Genomic DNA, 12,817 nt, shown 5'->3' with positions numbered 1-12,817 from the left:
ATTTAGAAAGAAATAAAGAAATGTAACACAGAAGCTCACAGAAAAGAAAGTAAAGGAATAGTTTTGTGAATAATGCTTTCTTGCCAAGGTGGATGAGAAGATGACGATACCACTCTTAGACATAAGATTGGTATTGATCTTCTTATCTAGTAACTGGTAATAAAGCGAATAAGTGTAATTCTCAAAATGTGAAACTATTCCTTTAAGGTTCCCTGACTTGGAATGATTTGGTATCTCATCTCTCAGGAACAAGAAGTGTTTAATCTGTCTGAAAACAGTCTATGTTATGGCCATATTCAGAAGGAACTTGAACTTTCTTCTTGTTGAAATACATCTCTGAAACTATTATCATGAAATGGTTTACTTCAGTAGTATTTTAATAATAATAATAATAATAATAATAACAACAACAACAACTTTTATTTATATAGTGCCTTTCAAGAAACCCAATGACACTTTACAGAATTACTGTGGCTGAGCTAAAGGAGGTTGTAGGCTGTGGTAAACAGGTGGTGTTTCAGGAGTTTTTTAAATATGTCCAGGGATGTAGAATTTCGGATATCTGCAGGGAGGCTGTTCTAGAGGAATGGGGCTGTAACACTAAAGGCTCTGTCTCCGAAGGTACAGAGTCTGGTGTGAGGAATGGAGAGCAGGCCAGCGTCTGAGGACCGCAGGTTTCGGGGTGGGGTGTATGGATGGAGGAGGTTGGAGAGGTACTGTGGGGCAGGGCATGGAGGGATTTGTAAGTGAGAAGGAGGATTTTATATATGATGCAGGACTTAATTGGGAGCCAGTAAAGGTGGATGAGGGTTTGGGTGATGTGCTGCCAGGTCTTGGTGTGGGTGAGGAACCTGGCGGCAGAGTTTTGGACATACTGGAGCCTGTCTAGGGTTTTGCTGGAGACTCTAGACAGGACTCTATTGCAGTAGTCCAAATGGGAGGTTATGAAAGCATGAATGAGGGTTTCTGCCACGGAGTCAGAGAGTGATGGCCGGAGTCTGGAGATGTTCTTGAGATGAAAAAAAGGCTGATTTGGTGATGGATTTGATGTGAGTATGGAAATAGAGGGTGGAGTCCAGGATTACACCAAGGTTGCGGACCTCAGAGGATGAGCAGATGGCGCACCAATCAATATCCAGGATGAGATCTCCAACCTTCTGGAGCAGCACTTTGGGGGCCACAACCAAGAGCTCTGTTTTGGGCAGGGAGCTATACTGTGCTGGCAAATAGAGAGAAATGTGACATCCGTTTGATACTCAAAGACTGAATCCACACTTGTGTTACTGAGCGTTCCTCACTACACTTCAGTCTTGCGAGCTTGTACAGTAATATCCACAGGGAGCTCTTGTGATGTGAGCTGTTAAAAGAAGCACTGTGGGCCACAAAGCACTGCTGCCCTCCATCACCCCCTCCTCAAGATAAAGTCATTGACATTAATGTGATATTTGATAGAGTCTCGCTCTGTTAATTACACTAGTACAGTAATTTCTGTAATTTAAAGGCCTGATGCTTCACACCCATTCCCACCGCTTGCCCACATGCATCCACACCTATAGCCAAACACTCTGACATCTTAACAATTGGACTGAGAGATAGAGTTTGGATTTACAGGCTCACAACATAACCATAGTCCAATAGTGATAATGATGCATTTGTAGTTTGTACTGGAAATGACAGTAGTTGAAAATGTTTTATTCTGGCATATACAATTTCATATTTTGTTGATTTATTAATTATGATCACTTCCTGTATGAGCTGGAACACTTCCTCAAATCGTTTACTCGAGTATAAGAAGAAATAACTTGACTGATTAATAAAATCATAGTACTCAAATGGCAGTAAAAGGCGCCATATTAAACTTATTTAACCAGGTAAGTGAGTCAGTGATTAGTTCATAGGTTTATCTAAATTTGTAAAAGCATAATTTATGGATGCATGCATCACAAATGAAGATGACTTAAAAAAATAACAAGCCAGTGCCTGGGTTTGTACAAGTATATGTACTTAGCCATTGGCAATAGTGACCCAGAAACACAGTACTATTATAAGTTCCTTTAGAAATGAGAGCTCAAGTCCACTCCTGGTTCTGTGAGCCGTGATGCAGCCGAGTTGACAGACGCTGCCGGCTCGGGGATGTTCAGCCACCGTTAATGAAAAGACATCCCATCCCTCCTGGTCAGAAAGTGCCCGCAAAGCTCACTGTTTTCCTGCTGAATGTCAAAAATGAGTTTGTAAAAAGCTACATAAGACAGAGCCAATGAGGTGGAAATGGGTCAAAATATTTTTTCATAATAAATAATCAGTTCCAACTTTGCAATCTTTACATAGTAAAACATGCTTCAGGTGCTGATAACTCACCTGCCAGTGGACTGATGAGGACTTCATCACCAGTAGCCAATAGCAGAGTGTCGGCTGCACCAAACACATGTAGATTATTTGTCCCACAGCTGAAATATACCCTCTATACTCTGTGACATGAGGGATATAACAATGCAATCTGGGGAGCAGCCAAGTCAATTATGAGGTGTTATAGGGAGAGATGACAGAAATACTACATCCTGTCACACCTTTCAACCCTGACCTCTTTAGATTAGATTAGAACTTGCTGACCCCATTCTGACCTTTATGTGCGAACCTATTGACACTTGTATGGTCTTCATTTTCATTTTCAGTCCTTGGCTTTTAATATGCTGAATTTGCTGCTAATATTCATTAGATTCACTTACGATGACAACATGTGAATATTTTATTTGCTTTGCTTGATGCCCAACACATATGACACTGACCTCTCCTCTTAAACCACCTCTTAAAGTGGCCATATTATGCTAATTTTCAGGTTCATAATTGTAAATTGAGATTGTATCAGAATAGGTTTACACGGTTTAATTTTCAAAAAACACCATATTTTTGTTGTACTGCACATTGCTGCAGCTCCTCTTTTCACCCTGTGTCAGGTCTCTGTTTTAGCTACAGAGTGAGACCTCGCAACTTCTGTAACATCTTTGCTGTCTGTTGTACATGCACAGTAATAAGGATTACATGAGCTAGCTAGCTGTTTCTGCAACTTCGGCCTGTACAAGGCAGGATTAGCTGGGAGACTTCTTCTAAATGAGGGTGCACTTCCAACTTTGTGTGTAATACCTGCAGAACAGGGACATGTAAGTAGTTCTATACAATTGATTTTGTAGATTAGGGTGAATTTGTGTGTGTGTTGTAGCAGTGTTTTGCCAGTGAGGATGAGCTTGCATGCTAGCGCTAGCATGCTAATGGTTACCCTCCTAGGCCCCTCGTCTCAGCTAGTTACGTAGAAAGCCTTGCAGATTTTGAACAGCTCACCCGGAGACTGAAGGCAGGACACATTCAGAAACCCATATCTAACTCAAAACAGCATGAATGTTTTTTTTTTCAAAGTTTGTATGCGTATGGAAGCACCAGAGACACAAAATAACACCCCAAATCCCAGAAAAAATGATTTTTTCATAATATGGGCACTTTAACCTTATACCAACTTCCAAAGTATGAACAAGCAAATTAAATCTTTTTTTAAGTTTCCATGTTTCCTCTATTAAAACCCTCCCTACACCAAATACCGCTGGTGGGTTTGAAAAAGCATGTTTTGTTTCCAAGATCGTCAAAGAAAAACCACTTACCCCAGAAAGAAGCTGAAAAAAAGTATTGTTCGTCGGATTCACAGAATTCGGACCGTCTGTAAATGCGTCTCCGTAGAACCCGGCGACATTTTGTAACAAAGCTCCAAAGTTAAGCCAAAATAAATTCTACACTCTTTCAGCGTCACGTGGGAGCAATATTGTTTATGGTGTGACTCATAGCCATGTGATAAAAATTCATCCAATCCACAATTGAGACTGCACAGCACAAGGACTACACACAGATTAAGCAGTGGTGGAATAAGTATTCTGATCCTTTACTTAAGTAAAAGTACTAATATCACACAGTAAAAATACTATGTTATGAGTAAAAGGCCTGCATTGGAAATGGTACTTAAGTAATAGTATGTAAGAATCATCAGGAAAATGTACTTAAAGATTTAAAAGTAAAAGTACTCAATGCAAAACTAGTAACTAAAGCTGTCAGATGAATGTGGTGGAGTAAAAGTACAATATTTCTCTCTGAAAATGTAGTGGAGTAGAAGTAGAAAGTGGCATGGAAATAAAAGAAAAGAAAAGACTCAAATAAAGTACAAGTACCATAAATGTGTACTTAAGTACAGTACTTGAGTAAATGTAGTTAGTGACATTATACCACTGGTGTTAAGTTTGTAAAAATGTAAATAATTCTTTGTTTGAAAAATGTGCAACCAAAGTTCTATTGTTTCCCTATATTGTAGCCTACAGTATATATGCAATGTGTACCCTTGAGGAAATGTATGACCTGATTCAACTGTTTTTCTATTTGTTTTTTGAAAAAAAAATAATCAAATAAATTTAACTTAAGTTTTTCCTTTTTATTATGCCATAATAACTGTGTTATTCTGCTCAAAAGACATTTAGGAGCTATTCCTGCTTCTGGCCATGGTTGTGCTTATATAATTTGAATAAACTGATACCGAGTACTGAGCTCATATATTTTATTATGTTTTAACAACTGTATACTACTATCCCTGTATGGATGTGATATTATTTCTATCTTTGTTGTCGGCCTGGCTCAGGTTTAACTCTTTGTGAAACATGAACAAACACAAACAATGAACGCCCCAGAACTTTCTTTTATTCTGCAGTTTGACAGTCAGTTGTAACGGAAAAAGAACATAAATAAACTACTTTAACGTAGATTTTCTTTAGGGCTTTATTACGTGGTATCGGATTGGTGCATGAACTCCAGTACTTCCCCGATACCGCATTTTAGGCAGTATCGGAGGCTCATCTCTACTGCAAACACTCCTTGACCTCCAGCTTGTATCCAGTGTCATCAGCACCAGCCTGATTACTTTATCAACCACACTCAGAGCTTGAAACAGGCTAACACCTACAAACGGTGGCAGACGAGTAACACTGCTGCACAATATTGGAGCATTAATCTCCCTCCAACACCTCATCGTCTGTCCCAAAGAATGATTTTTTAGGACTGATCCATCCATGCACCCATACTGGTTCCTCCAAAAATATCATCACGGGTTTGACCAAAGGTTTTGCAGTAGAAATAGTGTAATCTTTGTGGAATTTACATGAACATGTAATGCGGAGTAGGTACCATAAAAAAAACATTACTTACAGTAGCACGGCTCTCATAAATGTTTCATAAGGTGATGATGCATTTTCTAGCAGAAATCCTGCAATCAGCAGACAAACAGAAGTGATTTAGAGTTATTCTGTGGCACTGGCAGACACAGCCAGTGATGTGATATCAGAGGTGACAGAGTGTGAGTCAGGAGTTTGTTTGTGCTGTACCAACCAGGCTGCAGGGCTTTGCTTTAAACAGGCTGGGGGGTAATGTAGCCCTGTACAGCAATGCCCAGCTGGAAAGGTCAAAGGGGGCCCCAGTCCATGGACACAGTGGGAACACAACCCACTGACATTTACACTCTCTCTAACCCTCGCTCTCTATACCTCATTCCCAACATGCACATGCCCTGCTAGTGAGTCAGATATCTACCTCATTACCACACTTCCGTATAACTCATTAGGTAAGGTTAGAAGTCACCAGAACCTTCTGGAGCCTTATGATGATATTACTCTCTTACTAATCATCTCAAGTATAATGATGAAAAGAAGATATTTTGAAAAGAAGATATTTGAAGCTGGTATTAAAACCCTTGCCAATTCAGCTGGAAGAGCATTGGGGTCTGTTGTTAACAAACTTAAAGTATGTAAAGACTTTGGGTACTCTACTTATTCACAACTTTATGATGCATGTGTCTGCGTCTGGGATCTAAAACAGCAGACTCTGTTCAGAACAGAGCTGCTCAGAACAGCGCTTTTTTTTTTTTAAAGAGTTTTAAGTTTGCTCCTATTTGGGCTGTTCATGAAGATATGGGTTGGATTCCTGGTTCAATAAGGAGAAAATGTGAAATGATAAGGCTGTGGAATCGTTTGCTTAATATGTCAGATAATAGGACTAATACAAAGGTGTTTCTCTGGGCCAAAGCACACAACTTTCCGTGGACTAATGACATTCATGCAGTTTTTAAAGAAGTCCAATTACAACATATATATCGTAACAATTTAACCTGCAGCATGAACACAATCAGTAAGTAAGTTACTTGTAAAATTTGAAGGAAAAAGGTCAAAAGACATTTTGTCAAAACCAAAATTACGAACTTATATTCAAATCAAACATTATTATGGTCCTGAACTTTATGTTGCAGCAAACTTATCAAGGAGTCAGAGGTCAGTAGTGGCTCAGTTAAGAACAGGAAACCTTCCCCTTGCCCTTGAATTTGGTAGATTTAAAAACATCCAAGAAGATAAAAGGTTGTGCGAACTATGTGAATTAGGAGTTGAGAATGAATCCCATTTTCTTTTATATTGTCCTTATTATGATGAGTTAAGAACACCCATCTTACATGAAATGTCTGTTCAAAATCCTGAAATGTTCTCGAGTATTGATGATGACCAAATGGAGTGGTTGTTTAGATTTAATATTATATATATCATTTATGTTGCTATTCTGGTATCTGGTCCCTTGCTATAAATAATGGTGTCTTGTAAGCCCGTTTGGGCTGGGCATACTTTTTTTTGTGCATGATACAATAATGAAATTATTAATTAATTAATTAATATGTTCATATCAATTAATAAAATTGTTCCTTGAGATGGGGCTATTTGCTCATGTAATGTGTTTATGATTTGCAAGTGTTGTGTGTATGTGTGATAATGCTAGTTTTGTAGTAAGTATGGAATCACTCACTCTTATGAAGACATCCACTCATTGTTCCCCTCACCCTTCCCCCAACCCCAATGTCACTTCCTTGACCCCTCTGCTACTAGATGGTCAGCTCCTATGGATTCACAGTCTTTGTAATTCTGGTCTGGTGCTAAGATAGCCACTATCATAAATAAGATCCTGCACCCACTCACTGCCAGTAAACCCTAATGAGCAGTCAGATCTCAAGCTTTAAGAAAAATATATAAATCAATACATTTTCTGAGGACTGAAAGTCGTAAGTGAGCTTTAAATTATGATTTAATAACAATAAAGGCACATGGACAAGGACTCAGCTGTCTCCATAAAGGAATTATGGCAATAACCACCAGGACAAGTAGAAAATCTGTCAGGAATAGTCAGGGGCCATACAAATGCAAAGGACAGGTGAACTACTCCATGAGTGTACAACCAGAGAGTGAAGACTGTCATCTGTTAAGCTATATAAAGAAACAAAGATAATGCAAAGATACTTAACAAAATGTATATGTACTGTAAAATACCATATGCCATGTTGTGAACTTGTAATGGGTAATAACCAGTCTGTATGTGCTTGAAGCTTGTTCAATTTAAAATTCCAGATATATAGTAAAGATTGAAACAGACAACTTTATGCATTCAGTCAACGATTTTAATAGTGTAGCTTGCTGCTTACAGTATGACAGAAACAGTTACAATGCAACAATATAAAAAGACGAAAAGTACTGGAAGCCTGCTGGCATCACAATTAGCTTAACTTGATTTTAATTTGTTTTAATAACCATAGAGAAATAAATAATATGACTGAACTTTTTAAAATCATTTGACCATTTGAGGCAGAGCCACTCATTGAAACTTTAGGCGTCTCAGGATGATTTGTGCATGTGAAGAAAGTTTAAAAGGGGTCCTGTTTCTTCTAAAAATAGCAACTATATAGATCTTGTAACCCTCAACCCGCAGTTCTTTTTCCTCTGCTGCCCCTAAGTGCGAACAGACCTGCAGGACCAAGCGATGTGACATAAAGCCTGCAAAAATTGGACTGGGACTTCTGAATGACAGCTGATAAAATGAATACTTAGAATTATAATTATTATAGTGACCCTAAAAGTGGATTAAGAGGCTTAACAATTTGGATTTTTGTCTGTAAGTGTCGCTCACTCACCATTTGGAACTGGACAGTTTAATGCAAATCCAAGAGAAGGATGAGGTGCGACTTCTAGGCTTTCAGCTGTACAGGTTTTGAAGGTAAGGACCCCACAAGCTTTAAAATCAAATACACTATACCTACATGCTGTACAGAATACATTTCACAATTAGAAGCCTAAAGGTTAAGTCAAGGTTTTCAAAAGGAGGCTATGATGTGCTGCTTTCTATTACACACCTACTTGAACCCCTCTTAATGTTATGGATTATATAGTCCTAATTTTTTTTCTTGAGAAAATGAAAAAAGGATGGGAGAACCTACACATTTTGCATCTTTTTTTAATTTGGTTTAAACAGGTGTCAGCTTTTGAAACATGCACAACTAGACATTTGATGACTTAATTTAAAAACAATCTAAATTGCGCCACCTCATTCCATGTATTTTATTTTGTGTTAGAGAAAAAGGGCTCAATATTATGTTTACAAAATGAAGTTAACACAATGTTAAGATGGAAATCCTATCTGCTGTCCCACATTGTCAGTAAAACTTTTCAGCACCTGCTAAGTGTGCTTTTTCCTTACCCAAACAAAAAAACAAGTTGTCATTTTCACAACACGGTTTGGTTTTTTATCTAGTTGCAGTGATTAAGGTGATCTTGTTTAACATAACATAGTATTAATCTATATCATATTGCAGAACATTGTCTGAAAATCTAAATGTATTATTATTTATTTAGCTTCTGATTGCTATGACATAGCCTCCAGCGAGTAGTTTATTGCAAATGGCATCTCATGCATTTTATAAAGTCGAAGAAAACACCTCAGCTCATGAGCCTACGTGCGCAAGCTGTAGCCTCAGTGAATTGGATGACGCATAGCTCTGCAAAGGCAACTGATTGAGAGCAACAGCAAGATGGTGTGCACCATGCAGCACAACCTCCTGCTTTAATTCTTCACCACATCGACAACACAGCTCACACACTGACTGCATTTACGGATGGGGCTCGTTTTCATCTCAGCGGTGCTACTGAAGTGAAAAAAACAAAAAGGAAAAAAAACAAAGGTCCACGGTGTGAATAGGCGCTGTAACGGGGGGAGCGCTCTCACGTTGTGTATCCTGTTGATCCTGCCTGCCGAGCGTTTAGAGGAACAGAGCTCGTCAGTAGGGAAAGCCTCAGACAAGGAAACCTGGTCGCTCAAGCTGCACTGGATGACATCTCTCCCCCCGTTTGTTTACACATAGGACGATTGAGTGCTTTGACCTCTATTTTTTCTTTTGAATATTGATTTAAGATCTGTGGGGGAAAAAAAAACTGCGCTCCATTTCTCAGTTTTTTTGCTCCTCTCCTTTGTCACAGTAAAGCAGGTCGTGATTTTTTTGTATGCAACATAACGGGATTCACGGTGGGAGCATTTCCTTTCATCAAATGTGCATTGATGTAGCAGGAAACGTGGAGGAGATAAGGTAGGTTAAAGCATGGTTTAAAGACGCTGGGAAGACTGTGCAAAGAGCAGCAGGCTGATTCTTGGTGTTTATTGAAACCATATGGCCTCTTTGTCGTGTGAGTGTGTTTGGAGATCATCAATAGTTGGATGTTTCCACTGATATCGAATTGCCGTATCTCCCACGGTCTATTGTCTCGTTATTTGGCCCTGCTTCAACACCAAACGCTGCTGTTATCGTGTTATTAAAGAAACATTTCTGATGGACATTTCTCTCTTCACAGAACCCTTATCTCAGCACCTGCAACCTGTGGTAAGGACTTCGTTGAGGACAGTCAGCAGTTAAAAGGATTGCGATTCTTGTCTAAATCGGGAATTACACATCCAAACTGGGATCTATGAGCGGCAAAGTGGCGAAGCCTAAAGAAGACAAGGATGCTTCCAAGGGTAAGACGCGAGCCGTGCCTTGCACAGACTGCTTTGCCCCAAAATCACAGGTTGTAACGCGACCATGCACCCATTCATCCCTTCATGGTTCTCCAATCACCCATTCAGGTTAGACTGAAAACAATAGCAGCCACTGGATGGCGAGCCGTTCCCAGCACGGTGCATGTGGATCCATGCTGTTTGAGATCTGTAGGCCTACATGCTGCACGATGTGTTGCTTTGAGATCACATGCTTTACTTGTATTGACTTGGTGATCGTCAACAATAGAGGCAATTGGGCAAAGCGAAGAGCCAGTGTTGCAGAGCAGTAGGCTGCAGTGTCACAGCCTGAGCATAAGAAATTATGTTTACGTTCAAAGTAAACATGATCACGTTTAAATGATGACAGTGACGTCGCATTGTGTCACTGGCATCATGTTGAAATGTCCCTTTGTGTTTCTCGCTCGCACCTTACATCTGCAGAGTGATATCCGCACCTTCTCATCACATCTGTACAACCATGAAGCGCAGAGCCTTTTCGGTCTCGTAGCCCTGAGCTTATGACCTATGGTGTAAAAAAACAGCTCCTTCTCCTCTCAGGGACGAAAAGGGAAGTAAACTGCTTATCCATTGCTATGGACACGGAGTGGAGACAGGGTTGCCAGAGAAACCTGGCAGAACTAATCACTGTAACCGCTCCATCTACACTGGGGATGTGCACGACACTTTACGCACCGGCACACATTACTGCGCCTTTGTCTTGGTGCTCGTTTTTCTATTTATAATAATAAACTAATACATGGTGTTAAAAATTACGCAGTTTTATTGCGTCAGTAAATGTATTTCAAGATATATAGCCAAACAATCAGACTGCTTTGTCGTTTTAGCCTTGCCTGAATCATGACTTTCTATAACCTGAAGATAATTGGTTTATTTTGGCAGCACTGCAACAAGTGAGGACGTGGGCCTGTTGATGTTACTATAAATGGTACATACAGTAATGGTGGTGGCACTACACTAAACATAGTCTGTGTGCACAAACTTTCCTTCAGTTGTTCTTCAGATTTATTTAATTCATAGCAGTGTGAGTTATTATCCTTTCAAAAATATTAGCAGCTTAGAGGCCAATTATTAATGCATAATGAACTATTGTGATATGAATATTTACCCTATCAGAGGCTACGGTATAAAGAGACTGCACTAAGTCACACTCAGTAGGAATATATATGATCCACCTATACAGCCTGGACAAAAATAAAGTACCTAAAAAATTAAATTTTTTTCAGCTACGTATATCATACATTACATAATAGACCTTAGTGTTTGATGTATATCTTCCTTTTTATGCCAATGATGATGCATTTCCTGTTCATCTACAAGAACCTCCATCAACCTTCTCAATTTTAGAGATGACAACAATTATTTTGTCTCAGCTATCCTGATCATTTTGAAAAATACTTTTTTTAGATGTTCCTGCCCTGGGACTGCAAAGCTAATAATAGCTTAATCTGGTACAGAGCATCCCTTTTCTTTGTATGTGATTCATGTTTTTTTGTATGTTGTGCCCGGCAAATGCATGCAACAAAACTAACTTATAAAGCTAAAACAAAACAAACATAACACCAGTTACAGGATAGAGATAGCCTGGCATGTTGTGCTGACAATACAGTGTGCAAAATATGCTCAAAAGAATTGATTTTAAGATTAACCTCCACAGCAACTTTCCCTCTCATGTCCCGCTGAAAACCAATGGCATGTGTGAACGGCTGACTCATTTAAGCCCTAGGGCAGCACAGTCACCGAACTCTCAGATAAGATAAAAAAAATAAAAACATCTTTCACCTTAACCAAGAATGTTCAGAAAAGCGTGGTCTAGTTTTATAGATGCACAGCAGAAATTTAAAATCTGGTGTGGCTCTGCTGCTTTCCAAAAAAAACTGCAATTCATTATCTGCATCATTGAGAGGGTCACTTGGTGCCAGCTGCCCTCCATCAGAGACTTGAACGGCACAAAAGCAGGGAATTGCACAGAGGGGAAATCAGTACCGACCCTGCCAACGTTGGCAACCACCTGTCCCAAAAATTATTTTAGGGAAACAGTCCATTAAAGCCGGAACCACCTGCCATCTCCACAACTTTTTCCTGCAAGCTGTTGGCCAACAGAAGCTCCTGACTGCTCTGCTTATTCAGGACTGAAGTGATATCCCCATTTCCTCTCATTGTTTTGGAGTCTTGTTCCAGAGTGTCTCAGCCATCTCTTCTAACTTACCAGGCTGCTAAAATTACACATGAATGTAATGTAATCATAATTATATTAGCTTTGTTTCTACTTGTTTATTAGGCTTTCAGTTTCATTTGCCCCATATCAAGCTCTTTGAACTTGTACACCCAACTAAAGCAGATTACTGATTCAAAATAGCCTAATCCATAACTTCAGCAGATCTTTGAAATTGAATGACAGGTTTAGAAGAAAAAGTTAGAATTTATTGTTCGTTAGAAAAAGTTGATCGGGACAAGCATGATAGAAATCAGTTTGATGGAAGAAAACTCTCAGGAGTTACTTCTCTCCAAATAAATTATATTGAAATTATATATTTTCTATAGTGGTCCCAGTTGTAATCATATAAGAAACTGACGTGCTATCAAAACTGTGTAGCTCATGGCCAAATTACATTTTCTCAGTTCAGTTTTTTGACAGTAATCTGTTCTTCTTTCTCTGTGAAAAGACTACAGTTCATCCTGTAGCAGCACATGTGAAAACCTCACGTATGCAGAGACAGCTAGAGAGACGAGGTGGGGTAGAGGGAGGTGGTGTGCAGCGGAGCTCTAATATCAACACCAGCGAATCACGTTGTGTTAGTTTCCCCCTGTCCTTGTGAAGCTAAGCTGTGCAGACAAAGTGATGTGTCAAAGCATGACGTACACACTCTCTCAGCTTTACAAC

The 12,817-nt window shown here is 39.3% G+C and overlaps 1 protein-coding gene across 3 annotated transcripts in view; it reads left to right on the top strand.

Annotated features, from left to right (window-relative positions):
* The first annotated feature begins 7,840 nt into the window (after positions 1-7,840).
* Positions 7,841-12,817, top strand: part of fgf13a (fibroblast growth factor 13a) — a 95,582-nt gene continuing 90,605 nt past the window's right edge. For 2 of the 3 annotated variants that reach the window (XM_031302941.2, XM_031302937.2), the window contains exons 1-2: positions 8,884-9,469; positions 9,732-9,894. In XM_031302941.2, coding sequence (XP_031158801.1) covers positions 9,846-9,894 — 49 coding nt within the window. In that variant the 5' untranslated portion in view covers positions 8,884-9,469; positions 9,732-9,845. Of the gene's footprint in view, positions 8,107-8,883; positions 9,470-9,731; positions 9,895-12,817 lie in introns of those variants that run through there. The other variant, XM_031302936.2, reaches the window with a different exon arrangement.

This window comes from Sander lucioperca, chromosome 1 (assembly GCF_008315115.2).
Source record: "Sander lucioperca isolate FBNREF2018 chromosome 1, SLUC_FBN_1.2, whole genome shotgun sequence".
NCBI lineage: Eukaryota > Metazoa > Chordata > Actinopteri > Perciformes > Percidae > Sander > Sander lucioperca.
This window is presented reverse-complemented; position numbering and strand designations above follow the sequence as displayed.